An 18,035-nucleotide genomic window follows, 5' to 3' on the forward strand; every position below is an offset into this window, starting at 1 on the left:
GTTTCCATCTACTAGTCCTGGTTCTTTCCTCTGGTACTAAAATGAACACATTTAATCCTCATTTATGTGTTATCTCTTCATATATGTGAAAACATGTATCATGTCCTCACTACATCTTCTTTTCTCCAGGCTGAACATCCCTAATTGCTTCAACTTTTTCTATCTAATTCTTTCACTATGCTGTTTGCTCTTCTCTTCTTCATTCTATAAACTTCTCAGTGCACTTTTGTCATTCAAAACTCTTCAAGTGTGTGCCTCCAAACCAAAGGTTCAAAAACTGTATACTGGTACATTATAAAGCCTATGAAAAATAAAAATAAAGGGAAATAAGATATTTAAACATTTATTTTGCCAAAACATTTTGCTGTTAATATTGTTATTATTAATTAGTATACTAATTAAAACATAGTAACATTTTAGTTGGAGCAATGCAATTGAATATGCTTTATTATTTTTAAGGCTTAGTTTAATATTTTGTGACATAGTGATTTGAAGGTTTGCTTCTATGTTCATTTTTTTTTCAGTACTTAGTTTAATGACTGGCCTAGATGAAATGATAAAAATTTACTGATTAGAAATCTTTAAATTGATAAAATATACAGAATCACAGAATTTAAGAGTCAAAAGGGACCTTAGCACCCATCAAGGCCAGTATATCCATGAAATGAACATTCTTGGCAAATGGTTATTGAGCCTTTCCTTGAAGACTTCAGAGGGGGAACTCATCTGCTCTCTGGGCAGTCTATTCTATTTCTGGGCAATTCTAATTGTTAGGTTCTTGCCGTTTGTTTTTTCTTTCCATGTTCACTTTCTGTCATATCATTCTTTGATTTATTTTTTACTCCTTTTCTTTTCCAGAGTTCATTATTGGTCATGTGTTGCAGCCTGACCCTGGTCTTACCTTCTCCAAGCTAAATATGCCTAATGTCTTCAACTGATTCTTATATTACATAGACTCCAGCTCCTTCAGTCTTCTGGTTGCCTTTCTCCTCCAATCTACCAGTGTCCTTAAATGGCAGCACCCAGAACTGAATGTAGTCCGCCAGATGAAGTATAACCAGGGCAAAGTGCAAGAGGGATAATATTGCTTCCCTATTTCTGTGAACTATAACCCTCTCAGCGCAGTCCAAGGTTTCATTGGCTTTTTTTTTTTGCTGCCCCATTGCATTGCTGGTTCATATTGATCTTGCAGTCCATTAAAAGCCCGAGATCTTTTTCAGAACTGCTGTCTATCCCAGCTTCCCCATCTTATATTTTACATTTATCCATATTGAATTTTATTTGATCAGATTCAGCTCAGGGCTCTAACCTTAAACTCCCAAGTGTGGCCAGAACCAAATTAAAATATAATTGAGAAATGTTTGACAAAAGTAACAAAAATACAATGCAACATAGATACTGTTAATTTGGGGTTTTCCAAGACAATATGCAGCTGGCTAGCATCTGTTTCTATTTTAAGTTTTATACTCTGCCTTAGCCTGTCCAGGGTCTTTTGGATCCCGGCTGTTTGCTCTCCCTTCTAGTTTTGTGTCCTTTGCAAGTGTGATTATGGCTTTGATAAGAATGTTATATGCACTCTGGGGTATTCTGCAGATGATTCTCTGGCTTTATGTAAAATTGGATTATGAAAATGTGACTTTATAGAAAGAATTTTGAAAGAAATCTGCATTCCAAAAAAATACCTATGTTAACTTTGCTATACTGTATTTTACTCTTTCTCTGCTCCTGCCCCCTGGCTTGCCGCTTCTCAGCCTTCCACACCATTCACTTTAAAAAATACACAAAAAACCCTTCTGGGAGTAAGCGGAAGAAAGTATGCTGGGGACTGTCTTGAGAGCAACTTTGCCAAGAGAGACCTTTGCCCTGCCCACACCCCTTCTCTGCTCCCACATCTGTCCCACACAACACCCCCCCCCCCAATAGTCTGTCATAGTATTCTGTCCACTTACATACAGCCAGAACTGTTTGTACAGAAGACTTGCCATGCTGACATTTAATCCTTAACAACTAACCGCTCTTTGAATCCACAATCCAATGAGTTCTAAACTCATCTGACTGTATTACTGTCTTATCCGTATTTCTTCATTTTCTCCATAAGAATAGTATGAGATATAGGAGCGCCATCAGTGGGTAGTTGAAACCACAGTAAGCAAATGCCTCAGTGGAAAGTGGAAAAAGTGAAAGTGAAAGCAGAAGACTTGGGGGGAGTGGGGTCAGGCTTCCTGCTTGATTGGGAAAACTGAAACCAGAGCAGACCTCCCAGCTAGCCTGCAGGATAACTGAAACTTTCCCTGTGACTGCAGATAACTGAAAGCTGGGAAAGCAAAAGGGTGGCTAAGGGGGCCCTGCTGTATTTAATCCAAAGCCTTTCTACAATCTGACTATATAGCCACACCATTCCCTGCATCTGTCAAAAAAGGGAATTGGGTTTGTTTGGCCTGGCCAGTTCTTCATGAAGCCAGGGTGGTTCTTTGCAATCCTAGCTTCTCTTGCTAGTTGTTCACCAGCTGTGACTTTCTTTATACTAAAAAAAACTTTTTCAGGAATAAAAATTAGACTTACTGGCCTAAAATTTGACTTTCTTTTTTTTTTCTAAACTGGGACAATTTTTGATAATTCCATTTTCTATGATCTTTCCCATATCACCAACAATGGCTCAGTGCCCCTTTCTGCAGTTCTTTTAGGATCTGAGGATGTATTTCATCCAAGGCTAGGAGAAATTTGGTGAAGACAGAATTTTTTTTTCTTTAGCTCATAACACTTTTTCCTTCTTAACCCAGAAAATAATTTACTTAAAAAAAAAAAACCCTTTAGTTCCTGGAAATGCCACTTCCAACAAGAGACTTTTTATGACCCCTGGTTATTAGTGCTCCCTAAACTGCCTCTTCTCTCTTCTCTCCCAATACCACCCCCTCCTATGATTTTGCATTTGTTTTTTTATTTATTTGTGTGCTTCTTTCCCCTTTTGAGAATTTTGGCTCCTTGAAGGTAAGCATTATTTTTCTTTTGTGCTTAATACTTATTAGGCTTAATTGATGTGCTTAATAAAACTTCTTGAATGGAAGTATCTTTGTATATTCCTTTCCTATTATTACTTGTGTTTATATATTGAGAAACAAGTGTCTGAGTACCAGGGAAGACTCAGGACCTCTCCTCCCTGCCTTTTTAAAGGAAAGTCCCATGAGGGATCAATCACTGAAAGAGGACCAAATAAGCAAAAAATACCTTTTAGTTTGAATTGTGTTCCATACATTTTTCACTTCCTGAATTTTATACCTTTTAGCCCACCAGTCTTAATGATTATTCCACCACCATTTGACATCCCTTAATCATACTCCTTCAATTTTCCACCAGGAAAAGAAAAAAGCTTAATTTTCAACTGTTTTAGAATTTCCCTACCTGTTGTAAAAACCACCTGGCCCAGTGTCCTCCTGAGCAGGGAGTATTTAGTAAAGGCAAAGGAGTGGACCTGGAAAAATGAGGGTGATACACTCCACGTCACATCCAGAAATTTTGCTAACTCCTTTTCTCTCCAAATAATACAGCACAAAGGTCCAGATCCTCATTAGAGACATAATTCATTACCATGATATTGCTGCAGATCAACCTGACCTCTACTTTTCCTGGCCCTTTGACTTAGCTATGACTTTCTGGCAGAGGTTGCCAGAGCCGGATGGGTCCTACTGGGAAACTAGAAGGGTAGGAATAGGAATGTGAAGACAGAGGAGGTTGCTGCATATGGGGCCCTACTCAGGGGTCAGCTGAATATGGGTAGGGAATAGTTTTCACTCATGATTATTAAGGAATTGAATTCCCAAGATTAACAAGGCTAACTTAACCTGAAGTATGTGGAGTAGCTGGTTGCTCTTGTGGTTGAGGCCTACAGGAAGCATAAAAGGCCTCCCAGAACATCTCACACTTGCTCAGTCTCTGGAGTTTGTTCAGTTCCACTTCAAGGTCCCAAAATCAAAATGGCAGTGTATTTCTTGTCTCTTTTCTTAGCCTCAGGGAAAATAGAGAAAACTAATATTATACTATGTGATTATGAGATATCTAGATGATGTGATGGAACAAGTATCAATCTATTCAATATCAGTAAAGTTTAATTTTTCTTATTTTTTAAGATAAAAAACCAAGTATAAATAGAAATTTTTTTCTTTTTGCATACCTAAGAAACAGATTATTTACCTTTTTTGGGTACATGTATCTCACTTTGGAGACCATTGCTCTTGAAAGGTACTAACATATTATTGTCTGGAATGCTTGAAAATACCCTATCAGTGAAGTAGGAAGGGAGAGGGATAACAGAAAGGAAGGGACTGACAGAAAGAAGTACAGATTGGAGGAAGCGGTGGTCAGAAGCAAAACACTTTTGAGGAGGGACAGAATGAAAGGAGAGAGAGACAGAGTAATGATGATAACTGTGAATATGAATGAGATGAACTCATCCATAAAATGGGAGCAGATAGCACAGCGGATTAAAAACCAGAATCATACAATACAAGGAACACACTTGAAGAAGAAACTCACACAGAATAAAGGTAAGGGACTGGAGTAGAATCTGTTATACTTTAGTTGAAGTAAAAAAAAAAATCAGGGGTGTATCAATCATGATCTCAGACAAAGCAAAAGCAAAAATAGATCTAATTAAAGGGAGGGAAATTACATCTTGATAAAAAGTACCATAGACAATAAAGTAACTGCAATACTATACAAATATGCACCAAAATTGGCATAGAATGCAAATTTTTAAAGGAAAAGTTAAATGAGTTAGCAGAGGAAAGATAGTATAACTATTAGCAGTCAATCTCAATTTTCCCATATCAACATTAGATAAATCTAACCAAAAATACATAAGAAAGAAGTTAAGGAGAAGAATAGAATTTTAGAAAATTTAGACATGATAGACCTCTGGAGAAAATGGAAAGAAAAAAGAAAGGAATATACCTTTTTCTTAGTAGTATGTGGCCCCTGTATAAAAGTTGACCATTAGGGCATAAAACTTCACAACTAAATGCATAAAATCAGAAATATTAAATGCATCTTTTAGGCCATAATATTATAAAAATTACATTCAATAAATGTCTATGGAAGCAGATTAACAATTAGTTGGAAACTAATCTAATCCTAAAGAACGAGTGGGTCAAAGAACAAATCATGAAAACAATTTCATTAAAGAGAATGACAACAATGATACAATGTACCAAAATTTATGGATGCAGCCAAAGTAGTACTTGGGGAAAAATTGATCTATAAATGTTTGCATCAACAAAATAGAGAAAGAACAGGTCGATAAGTTGGACATGCAACTAAAAAAAGAATAAATAAAAAATCCAAAATTAAACACCAAATTGGAAACCTTGAAAATCAAGGGCAAGATTGATAAAATTGTAAGTTAGAAGACTATTGACCCATTGAACAAAACTGGAAGCTGGTTTTATGGAAAAAAAAGTAGAAAAGGTAAATTTGAATTTAAGAAAGCAGAAAACCAAATTACCAGTATCAAAAATGAAAAGGGTGATTTTACCACCAATGAAGAGTAAATCAACACAATTATTAGGAGCTATTTTATCCAACTATATGCCAAATGAATCTGACAATCAAACTGAAATGAATGTTTATAAAGATCTCTAAATTGCCCAGATAAATAGAAGCAGAAACGCAATACTTGAATAATCCCATTTTATAAAAAAGAAATTTGGGGGCTTTTACAAGGGAATCACTTTAAAAGACTGATATATATTAATTTAAGGTCGCCAAGGAATTCAGCTATGTAATTCCTAAATGAAAAACTCAAGTCAGCAGTCAACCTTTTATGGAGTTTAATTACAATAGGAGGAAGAAAGGAATTAGAGATAGAGAGAAAAAGGGAGAGAAGGGAATAGGGCTTAAATACCCCTTCTGTTTAGGCTGGGCCAAAAGGCCCAAGCCCTTAGATAGCTGGGGCAAAGAAAAGAGATCAGTCCCTATCACTCACGTGACCAAAATGGAGAAACAGTCTCAGAGGCCCCCACCTTCAGCTTCTTTCAGAGCAAGCTTCTCAGAGTACACCAACCACACTGATCAACTTCTCAACCTCCTCCGAGTCTCCAGACCCCCCTGATCTTTAAGGAAACCATCCAAGTTGCCTCCCCTCAGTTCTCACATCTACCAATCACTGTCCATCAATTTCCCTGTGCCAATGGAGGCTCTAGCTTAACCCAGGACCGCCCAGAGGCTTTGCACATGTCTGTTGAAGGTCATATTTTCAAATGATTAAATCTTTGCTCCTTTGCTACAGCCCTTTCTAAATCCTGTTAACCTGAGTAGGGTAGAGATTGGAATAATTAAATTTTGATCTAGGCTGCAGCCCTTACTCAATCCTGTTAGGACTGAATAGGGTGGAGATTGATTCCAAGTATCTCCATTGTATCAATTCTAAAATCAATCATGACTCAAAGAAATTCCTGTTCTATGCTTAAGCATAGGTCAAAGTCCTTTCCATTGTTCAGCAAAAGGTTTCTGTCCTAAAGTAATCTTAAGAAGGGAAGAGAAGGAACCTCCCATGCCAATGGGGTTCCCATTCCAATAGACTATCAGTAAGAAATTTTCCAAGTATGAAATATCCCAATGGTGAAATTTCCAACATTTATAAGTCTAAGGAATTTTGAGGTTTACAGGGCAGCAATACAAAGACCCAAGACAATGCCAAAGGACTCATGAGAAAAATGTTATCCATTTCCAGAAGCAGAAATAATGGAGTCTGAAAGCACATCAAAGTGTACAATTTTTTATTTTCTTTATTTTGTGTGTTTATGTGTGTGTTTTAGTTTGTGTTTTCTTTCACAATATGACCAATATGGAAATATATTTTGAATGACTATACATATATTCCATAACAAAATGCTTTCCTTCTCAAAGAGTGTGTGAGAATGGAGGAAGGGAGAAAATTTGAAACTCAACTGTTCCTAAAAGAAATTGAAAAAAATTTTAAATTTAAATTTTTTTTTTCATTTTCAGGCTTTCTTGATCCCCCTTCTTGTTAATGCCTTCTCTCTGAGTCCTTTTCCTATCTTTTTTGTCTTTCTCATTAGAATGTGAGCTCCTTGAAAGCAGGGATTATTTTTGCCTTTCTTGGATCACTAGAACTTATCACAGTTCCTCACCCATAATTAGTGCTTAATAATAAATGCTTGTTGACAAAAAAGGTAATGGGTGGGGCATGGCAGGCACTGGCTATTAGAAAATCAGAAAAAAACCTCCAGTATGAGTTGATGTTACACCTGAGTTTTGGAGGACCAGGGTAATTCTAAGAAGCCAACATGAGAAGGGAGAGAATTCTAGACATGTACAAAAGCAGAGAAAAGCAACGGAATATTGGGTTTAAAGAACTGCTAGACAGCTAGTTTAATTATATCAGATAGTACATGAAGCAAGGTATTATAGAATAAGCCTGAAAAGGCAGACTGGAGCCATGTTGTAAAGGGCTCTAAATGCTAAACAGAAAAATTAATGTTTGATCAAAAGTCCTAAGTATAAAGCCAGGGCATAAATAATTACCTGGCTCTTCCCTCAGGCTTCTGACTGATGGATCATTACTGAATCAATACTGTATCCTTACTGAATATAATGTCCTTGTTCTGAAGATCCTTCCCTTGCAATGATTAAATAAAACTTCTGTTGTTTACTGTCAGATGTTCTACAGGTGTCCCATTTCATTACAATCTTGAAGCTGAGCTGCCAGTTTGGCCCGAATCAGACCTGGTCTGTTATATTCAAGAGACTTGATGGAAGGAGGCAAGTAGCTCTTAGACTAGATAGGGGGAGCTCTTGCAATAGTGCAGGTGAGAGGTGATGAGGGCCTGGACTAAGGTGCTTATGGTATGAGTGATGAGGAGGAAATGCCCTTAGAACTCCTAAGGTTTTTGGTCCCTGACTGGGTATGTGGCATGAGGGAGAGTGAGGAATTGAGGATGATTCCATACTTGTGAACCTGGATGAGTAGAAAGAGATAGTGCCCTTTGAGAGAAATAAGAGTTAGGAAAAGGTATGGGTTTGGAAGTGGTATTGGTGGGGCAGGATAATGAGTTCTATTTTAGATCTGTTGAGTTTGAGACAGGACATCTACTTCAAACTGTTTAATAAATAGTGAATGAAGATGCAGGACTGGAGCTAAGGAGAGATGATAATTGATGATATTGCACCTAGAATTATATCATGTTGCCACCTCCCAAACATTTCTATTCTAAGGAATTGAAGATGAAAATTGCTTCTCTAATTGCTCTCAATGGTAGTCTTTAGCTTCTACTTCTCAACTTTGCCCTTTTTTTCCCTCAAAGCCTGAGAAAGACCATTATAAATAGCAAATGGGGAGTAAACCTATATATAAAAGCAAAACTACAAACAAATGGAAGTTCTGCAACTTAGAAAAATGCCAAAAAAATATGCAAAATAAAATGAATTCTTTACCTGGGAGTGAGATAAGACCTCAGTTCAAATGAGGAGAAAGAGAATGATCTCACTCAAGGAAAGTCAATAGTCTCTAGATTTGCAAGCCAGGTGGTCAAGAAACATGATATAACTGACTTCCTGTTTATGTTGGAGCCTCAAAGAGCTCCCAATAAACATTCAGAAGTATTCACCTTGCCCATATTGAGGCATTCTCTTGAAGTGTCTCTGCAACCAACTGAAGTATGTCCTTTATTGGGGGGGGGGGTGTCACATCTTCTGTATACAAGGCTGTCCCTCTTCCATTTGAACTGGGAAAGTAGGGATTACAAAAGGGATTTCAGAGGCATCTAGTTAATCTCATAAGTGTAAAGGATAATTTTAGCATTGTGACCTAAACTATATTAATTATTTGGTCACCATGGATATCCCAAATAAAAAAAATACCCAAGTCAGCTGGAAATTTATGGTGATTTAATTAATATAGTAGAAAGAAATTAAGAAGGAAGAAGGAAAGAGTGTAGGATTTCTCCCACCTGGCTTGTGCCAGGAGGAAGACCAGAGGCTCTAGGAAGGTAAGGTTTTGGAGAGTAAAGGAGGAAGGAATCAGCCTGAACTCCAAGAGGGCTCAGCCAAGATGCCTGAACCTGAATCAGCTCAAGAGCAAACTCGCTGCCAAAACCCAGACAAATAGCTCCCGCCACTCCAAGATGTCGGAATGCTTAGCATGCTGCCAGCCAGAGCAGCCTCTCCAGGGAAAGAGGGCGAAGAGAGGAAGTGACGTGCCCTATATAGATGGTTGTACGTCACTTTCCTACATCTCATCTGTACCAATGATAGCTTAGCTTGACTTAGGACAGCCTAGGAGTCTGTCAGCTGTTTCTGCACATGTCTTTTGAAGGCCATCTTCTTAGATACTTAATCCTTGAGTATGGGTGCAGACATTCCTGATTTTGTTAAACTAAGTAGGGTGGAGTAATGTAGAGTTCCCAAAACCTGATTCTGTTAGACCAAGTATCTCCATTGTTACAATCAGGAAATAGCTAAATCAAATCTTCTAAAGTTTGGTCTGAGTAGGGTGGAGTAGTTTTAAAATTCACATAGGTGAACAAGGATTACTTCTATTTCATATACCATAAGGATCATCCAGCTTTTAAAGTTGGATGTTTAAGACCTCTAGTTCATTTCAATAAATACTTATTAAACACCTACTATGTTCTGGGCAACATGCTAAATTTAGGAGATATAAAAAGAGGAAAAAGATAGCCCCTGCCTAAAGGAGCTTACACCATAATGTCAGAGATAACATGCAAACAAAAATATACAAAGCAAGCTACATACAGGTTAAATAGAAATAACTTAAAGAGGAAAAACCTTGAAATCAAGAGAGGTTAAGGCAGGCTTCTTATAGAATGTGAGATTTTAATTGATATTTTTAAAAGGCTAGGGATCTGAGTGGAAAGAGAGTTCCAGGCCTGGGGGACAAGCATATAAAATGCCTGTACCTTAGAAATGGGGTGACTTGTTTGTGAAACAGCCAGAAGGCTAACATTACTGGACAGAAGAGAATGTATTGCAGAATAAGATGTAAGATGACTGGAAAGGTAGGAGGGGGGCTAGGTGCCAAGGGGCTTTGAGTGCCAAATAAAGCATTTTGTGTTGGCCACTACAGTTTACTGCATAAAAAGGTGAGATGGTTACACCTGTAGGGAACCTCCTGAGGGAGTCTATTCCTCTTGTAATTATTAGGAACCTTTTCCTTAACTTAAACCTTAATTTGCCTCTTATTACTCTCCATCTTTGCCAAGCAGAGTAAGTTTATTTTCACTTCCCTGCAATAGGTACAGTGTCTGGTCCTGTGATTTTATTAAAGCAAATTGGCACCTTCTCTGCAACATGTAGCCTTAGAGAGTGAGCTGTCCAGAGCCCTGAGAGCTCAAATATCTTCCTCAGGGTGAATCACTCAACCAGTTTGTGTCAGAGGCAGAACTTGAACCCAGAGCTAGCATAAGGCCGGTTTTATACCTGTTGTGCCATCCTGCTTTCAGGTACTTCAAGATAGTTATCATGTTTTTTCCATATCTTCTTTGTAAAAATGTTCAGTATTTTATAAATGATGGTCTAAAATACATTTACTGTGAAGATTAAAAAAACATGAATTAGAAAAATTAAAATAAGAATGTTTTTATGTAGTTAAAAAACATATATATATGTATATATATACATACATACATACATATATATGTATATTTTTAACCTTAACCTTCTGTATTAGAATTGAATGGTAAGGGCTAGCAATGGGGGTTAAGTGAATTACTCAAGGTCAGTTAGCTAGGAAGTGTCTGAGGTCAAATTTGAACCCAGTACCTTCCATTTCCAGCCCTGGCTCTCTATCCACTAAACCACTAGCTGCCCCTTTATATACTTTTTAATTTTTAAAGTTCTAGAAGTCATCCTCGACCCTCCATTATCTCATTAGCTCTCCATATCCAATCAATTGCTAAATCTTACTAATTCTACCTCTACCGCATTGCATTCATCTGTGTATCCTTCCTTCTCTGTACTGTAATGATTAAAATAGTGGAAGACATAAATTGTAGTAGATAAAAGAGTGGATGAATAAATTGTGACTGCAGAAAATATGGTTTCAAGACAGTGTCTTGTTTTAAATCAAATATAAGGTGGTCGCCAGGGAAATATTCCCAATTATGAAATATACCCAAGTCAACTGGGTTATATAGAGATTTTAATTCATACAAATGAGGAATTAAAGAGAGAAAGAGAGAAAAAGGAAATAATGAGAAAAGGATAGGCTGGCCCAGGGCAGCCCTGGACAACCCAGGCCTAAGCCCTAAGAGAAAGATCAGTCAGTCCTTAATCACTCACCACAAGATTTGTTCAAGCAAGGATTCTAGTGACACCAGGACAGCTCCATCTCAGCTGACTCCACCAGCTCAATCCTGAATCTGAATCTCCATCAGAATCCGAATGTTGCTTCAGCTCTATCTGAGCTCCTATTTAAAGGGAATTTTCTCCTATGTCTCCTCCCCTAATTTCTCACATCTACCAATCACAGTAGACGTTTTCCAGAGGACAGACCATTCTTAGTTCACACCTAAGAAGGCTTAAATTTTTTATTAAGTTTACACCAGGAAACCTATGAGTAAGTTTCTCACCTCTTTGCTCCTTGTAAATTCACAAGTTGCCTGGCCTTTATAGGTACTTAGCACCCTTTTGTATTAGTTCTAAAAATAGGCACAGCTTAAGAACTTTTTGCCTTATTATAAATATGGGTTTAAGTACTTTTCATTGTTCAGCAAAGAGTTTACAACTTTATCTTCCCCTAAAGTATGCTTAAGTAGGGGTGGAGTAGAGGTCTTCACATTCCTGATCTAAGTAGAAGTCTCACATTCCTGATCTAAGTTCCTTCATTGTTTAAAGTGGGGAATGGTCTTAACCCAACCTTATGAAGTAGGGTCTGGGAAATTTTAAGGTTCACAATCCAACCTTATGAAGTAGGGTCTGAGAATTTTTAAGGTTCACAGTACTCATCTCCTAATTGCTCTTGTTCAGAGCCTCATCCCCTCTTACCTAGACTGTTTCCCAATTGGTCTGCATAGATCCAGGCTCTTCCTTTCCAATCTAGACTTCACATAGCTTTCAAATTAATATTGTTAATCAAAGTTTTGACTTCTGCTTAATAAACTCCAGTGGTTTCCTTTTGTCTCTAGGATAAAATACAAACTGTTCCAATTTTGCATTTCACAACCTGGCTCTAATTTACCTTTCTAAACTCTTATACATTGTTCACCTTCACCTATTTTTATGAGCTAGTCAAACTAGCCTTCTTGTAGTTCCTCCCACATGTTATTCCCTCTCCTGTCTTCATGGGCCTTTGCAAGGATAATATTCTATATTCTTTACCTTGGCCTCTGGGAACCCTTAGCTCCCTTTGCATTTTAGTACCTGTGCCATTTCATTTGTTTCAAGAGGCTTTTCCCGACTCCTTCAGTAATTAATTATCTCAGTAGGTCTCCATATCCAATCAATTGCTAAATCTTGTTAATTCTACCTCTACCGCATTGCATTCATCTGTGTATCCTTCCTTCATTCATATCCCCCCCATCATTGTATTTTTGTTTATATCCTGTACTTATGTGTGAACATGTTTCCTATTGTGAATCTTAAAAACTACTCAGACTGTACTTTAGAAGATTTGATTTAGCTATTTACTTATTGTAACAATGGAGATACTTGGTCTAACAAGAATCAGGAACGTCTTGGAAACTTTACATTACTCCACCCATATTTAGACATATTTTAGGGGAAGATAAAGTTGTAAACTCCTGATTGAACAATGAAGGTACTTAACTCATACCTTATAGTGAAACTAGAACTTAAGCTAAGTCTATTTTTAGATCTAATACAAAAGGGTATTAAGTATCTATAAAAGTTAAATTAATCACAAAAAGGTCAAGTAACTCACAAAAGGCCAGCTTAACAAAGAAGTGTGAAGTACTACAATCTAAACTCTTTTAAAAGCAGAGATTGTCTAATTTTGTCTTTGTATCCCTAGCATTGTACCTGGCACATACTAAGTGCTTAATAAATACTTGTGATGGATAGATTGAGTATGATTATAGGCTGCACCTAAATTTTATATAAGTAAGATTTAGGATTAAAAAATGTGGTCTATATTAAGACCAATACAAGCAAGTGATTACACAGTCTTCCTCAGGATAGGGCCAGCTTCCTGATGAGCGGATTAGTTTTTAGGCACACACTTAGAAATGATTAGACATATTATAGAAACAGATCGATGAAACAATTGTCCTTTAAATCAGTCTCTCGAGAAAAATGACATTAAAATCACCAAAATGGTATGCATCCACACCTTTTCATAGTGGTACTGGTTCACAGAGTAAATACATGCTTCATGATGAGCTGGGTAGGACTTCTTCAGATAGAATGCTAGACTTGGAGCTGGGAAGTTGTTGTTCAGTGACATCCAACTCTGTCACTCCATTTGGGATTTTCTTGATAAAGTTACTGAAGTGGTTTGACATTTCCTTCTCCAGTTCATTTTACAGATGAAGAAACAAAGGCAAAAAGAGTAAAGTGTCTTGCTTAGGGTCATCCAGCAAGTGGCAGAAGCCAGATTTGTACTTAGGTCTTCCTGATTCAAGGCTCAGCAGTCTATTTACTGTATCACTTAGCTGCCTGAAGCTTGGAAAACCTGGGTTCAAATTCTGTTTCAGAGACTTCTTGCTATGTGTCCTGGGGCTAGTCATTTCACCTCTGCAACAGGGAGATAAACACAACAAAAGGACACCACTCACAGTGTTGTTGTAAGGACCAAATTATAATTATTAGTTTGTACAAGCATATGGGAGAGAGGGCAAACAGGGATAAACTAATTATTAGGGAGAAGAATGAGTATGCAGAGGGAGGAGTTCTAAATCTAGGCAGGAAGATCTCCCATCCAGGAAGATTTTCCCAGGTTTGGCATCCCTTCTTTCATAGGATTATAGGGCCTCACACACCAGAACTGTGAAGTGGCCAGAGCTGTCTGGTATCACTGAAGTGGCAGTTGTTTACTATTACCACCTATTTTCTTTTTCCCCAACCTCAACTCCAACCCTCCCCCTCTCCAGAGATAAATAATGGTTTGAAATTAAGTTTATACCCTGACTTATGTATTTTATGTGAGGGAGGTATGTTAATAGCAGTCTAGTACAGTGGAGAGAGGGCTGAGATTGCTAGGGAGTTTGGGTATATGTCCTGACAGTCATGAATTCCCTGTGATCTTGGACTAGTCATTTAACTTGACCTGATCTTCAGCTTTTTCATCTGTAACCTGAGGATAATGCTCTCACTCATTCTGCCTGGGGCTGGGATTACTTTGAGGATCAGATGAGGTAATGGTTGTAAATTATTTTACAGTTTTAAGTTTTTATTATTAGCAATGAATGAGAGCTTGGAGTGAATGGGGCTGGGTTGAAAGAAGGATAGATCTTGGGAATTCAAAGCACCTAAAGGAATAGCCATTAGTGGGAGGGTTTTATAAAAATTGAATTTGTCTGATTTAAAGATAGATAACCCAGATGGGATGAAAGATAGGAGCTTGGGAAAATGGTTTAGAGGATACAAATGAAAGGTGTGGATTTCTGGCACATAGGGTTAAGGCCTGGACTTTAAATTTCATTGGAATAGAGAATTCTTGGGTAAGGAAATTCCTACCCATACAGGCTAATACCTTCTTCTCAAATTGTAGCAGTCTTAGAGAGTTTGCCTAGAATACTGAGAGGTTAAGTTCAGGGTCTCCTTGCCAGTATGTGTCAGAGGCAGAATTAAAGCCAGGAAAACTTGATCTGAGTTTCCTTGACTTGGAGGACAGCTCCCTATCCACTATGCTACACAGCCTCTTCTTCTGGTTCATACTATTTATAATTATTGGAAATCCCTTCATGGGAATCAAAGAATGCACATAACATGTTGGGGGCTCAGTTTCCATATCTATAAAATGAGTTAGAAATCTAGCCTAACTTCTGAGTTGTTCCAGTTCTCATTCTATACCTCTAGATGACTTTTAGCATTGTTTTAATGGAGCCCAGGCTGAGGGGCATGGAAAGGAATATTCTTTTGTGCTGCCAGCTGACCTGTCCATCATGATAATGATCATCAGTTCAGCCATTTCTTTCACCAGGGGTTTTCTATGTAGTTATTATTGACACTTCAGTGTTACAGTATGGAAAATGCAACAGATGGTGACTTCATCACAAAGCACCTCGGAACCTCAGGAGCCATCAGCAAGCCTTCTTTCCACGGTTTGTCACTGCTTCTTCCCTCCCCCCACCAGTCAATTGCCAGTGTGAATGGACAGGATCATTTTTGGATGACAGGAAGATGTCCTGGACTGGTTCCTGCATTGACTGATGCAGGACAAGGCATAGCTTTTGGCAGTGATTTACAGAATACCAATTTGTTCTCTCTTCTTTCAAAACCCCATGAAGTTTTAAAAAACCTCCTGGCTCCCGTTCTCCCTATTTTACATCGTTAAATGCTTCATTGGAGTCGCTCAGATTTAATTATTCATAGAAGTCTACACAGGCAGATAATAGAACTTTTACTAATCCTCCTCCCCATTCACCTCCCACCCCCCTCTTTTTGTCTCTTTTAGCCAAGGGAGGGGAAAAACATGGACACACACACACACACACACACACACACACACACACACACACACACACACAGAGGCACAGGCACACATTTCTGTTTTGGCACCTGGTGACCAGCAGAGCCCAGATAAACTTCTAAGGGCTGTTTTGGTGAGATAGCCTCTGGAAGGTTTCGGAAGCTCCAGAAACTATCTCCCCGGGACTTTGTATATGGAATTTAAGAAAGGGAGCGTAAGTTCCTAAGCATAAACAGGAAAACCTTACATCACGAAGTGGCGTGGGGAGGAGTCTTTCTCTGTGCTCTCGCTTGCTCCCTCTGCTCGCACAGTTCTTTGTGGTCATGAATTGACTGCAGCAGAACCCGAGCAAGAGAGGGGGGGGGTGCAGAGACCAGTGGCGGCGGTGGCGGTGGCAGCAGCAGCAGCAGCAGCGTGAGTGTGTGAGTGTGTGTTCGTGTGTGTGTGTTCGTCAGTCCGTGTGTTCGTGTGTCTGTGTCCGCCTGCTTGCCTGCCCGCGAAGGGGAAAAGTGTGCAAGAAGAATTACAAGAAGGGAAAAGAAGAGCCACTTCTGCTTCTGAGCAGGATTCATCATGCAGCGGCCACAATCTGAAGACAAAACTGAGAATGAAATTGCTTTGGAAAGCTAAAATGGTAATTAGAACTTTCTGACGTCTCCAGAGACTTCTCTGCTGGGGAATCGACCTCCCCCGCCCCCACTTTTTTTTCCTCCAGTTGTTTGGACTCTCTCAGGAGCGAACTGAGCCATCTGATTCCATATTTGCGTGCAGCTTCTTGGAGGGCTATCAGCGGCAGGAGAGCTCCAGATTCTTGACTCTCAGGGTGTATGCTGCCCTTAAATGATGCTTACCTCCCCAGCAGTTGTCTTGTGAGTGTGTGTACAATTTGTGTGTGCTTGTGTGTGTGAGAAATTTATGGCACTGAAGGGAAACTTTTCCGAAAAGGGAAAGCAAAGTTAGCGGTGTCTGGGGGAATTCAGGTTTTTGTTTTTGCCTTTTCGAGTTCAGGACTCTTTAATATGAAGCTTGGGTTTAGTTGGGGACATAGGAAACCGGGAATGGGTTCAGAGAAAGTTTTAGTTGCAAGTGCATCATGATGTGATGCTTTTTCCCCTCACTTGCCACATTAGCTGACAGAAACAAAACTTTCCCACCCCGTTTAACTTATAAAATTCCAAAATCTTAAAGGGTGTGTGTGTGTGTGTGTGTGTGTGTGTGTGTGTGTGTGTGTGTGTGTGTGTGTATGTAACAGTAATAATTCCTTTTCAATGAAATGAAAACTCACATTTTACACACTTGTTTGCTTTTTTGTGAGACATCTAAAAGAGTACAGTCTCCCTCCAGTGACTTTTCCCCTTTAACTTGGGGGTGGTAGTGTGTGTGTGTGTGTGTGTGTGTCTAATCCTAAACCAAGCCTCATTCTTCAGGGGGAGAAAGTTGTGTTTAAAAAAAAACTATTTAAAATATGTGAGAGTCTAGGAAAAATAACTAAATGGAAAAGTCCGGGGATCCTGATACCACAGAAAAAGGCAGCCTGCCAAGTAAATCTCAGCATTCCCTCTATCTCAGTGTGCAGTGGGTTGTTCTGATTGTTATATTTGTTTTGAACGACTCATCTTGTGCCTTGAGTGCTGAGGGAGACACAGTTGTAGGCAGCAAAGCAGCTGAAGGCTTTGTGGTTAGAGAGAAGAAGAAAAGCACTCCTTTTTTTTCTCCCCTTTCTTTCTTTTTGTTTCTCTCCCTTCCCTGGCAGAGCTCGATTCAGGACTGGGGTGAAGAGGTAGAGGAAGGAGCTGTTTACCATGTTACCCTCAAAAGAGTCCAAATTCAACAGGCTGCCAATAAAGGAGCAAGATGGCTAGGGGTGAGTAACACTGTCCCAGTGGAAGCTGAAGAAGCTTTGTGAACTTTGCAGCAGCGGTGGACTTGCTGCAACTGTCTGTGGGTCTGTGGATATAGACTTTCTCATAGAAAGGAAACTGACAACAAACCAAAATTTTCTACTGGATTATAAAAAACAGGGCTGGTTTTGTGCCTTGTGTTTTCAAAAGCTCTTTCTTTAGACTTGTCAATAATTCAAAACCTCTTAAAACTCCCTTGGGATTTCAGGCAAACAGATTCTGGTAAAGAACAGTGTCACAAAGTGACAAGGAACGATAGTAGAATTTGAAATAGGAGAGATAAACAAACTTTGCCCACATAGCATCACTCTGGCCCTTACTCTGCCCCTCCTCCCCAATATAACTCTCCCATCCTACTCCTGTATTTTCAAGTACTGAACACAGAGTGCCAAGAGAATAGACCACATCGAATCAGCTTTCTTCAGTGAGTGACAGGCTTTCTATACTCTTCCTCTACATGTAGGGATGGAAGCAAATACCTTTCCATTCCCTTCAAATTGCATATATAGGGT

At 38.8% G+C, this 18,035-nt stretch overlaps 1 protein-coding gene across 5 annotated transcripts in view; it reads left to right on the forward strand.

The window, feature by feature from the left end:
- RGL1 (ral guanine nucleotide dissociation stimulator like 1) overlaps positions 1 to 18,035 on the forward strand; it is a 347,473-nt gene that overhangs the window by 166,924 nt on the left and 162,514 nt on the right. The window contains exons 1-2 of one of the 5 annotated variants that reach the window (XM_001366704.4): positions 15,716 to 16,256; positions 17,376 to 17,486. The exons of 2 other annotated variants lie outside the window; for them this stretch is intronic. In XM_001366704.4, the coding sequence (XP_001366741.1) occupies positions 16,230 to 16,256; positions 17,376 to 17,486 (138 nt within the window). In that variant the 5' untranslated portion in view covers positions 15,716 to 16,229. Of the gene's footprint in view, positions 1 to 15,715; positions 16,492 to 17,375; positions 17,487 to 18,035 lie in introns of those variants that run through there. 2 more of the 5 variants (XM_007480950.2, XM_001366649.4) reach the window with 2 other exon arrangements.

The sequence above is a fragment of the Monodelphis domestica genome, chromosome 2, assembly GCF_027887165.1.
Source record: "Monodelphis domestica isolate mMonDom1 chromosome 2, mMonDom1.pri, whole genome shotgun sequence".
NCBI lineage: Eukaryota > Metazoa > Chordata > Mammalia > Didelphimorphia > Didelphidae > Monodelphis > Monodelphis domestica.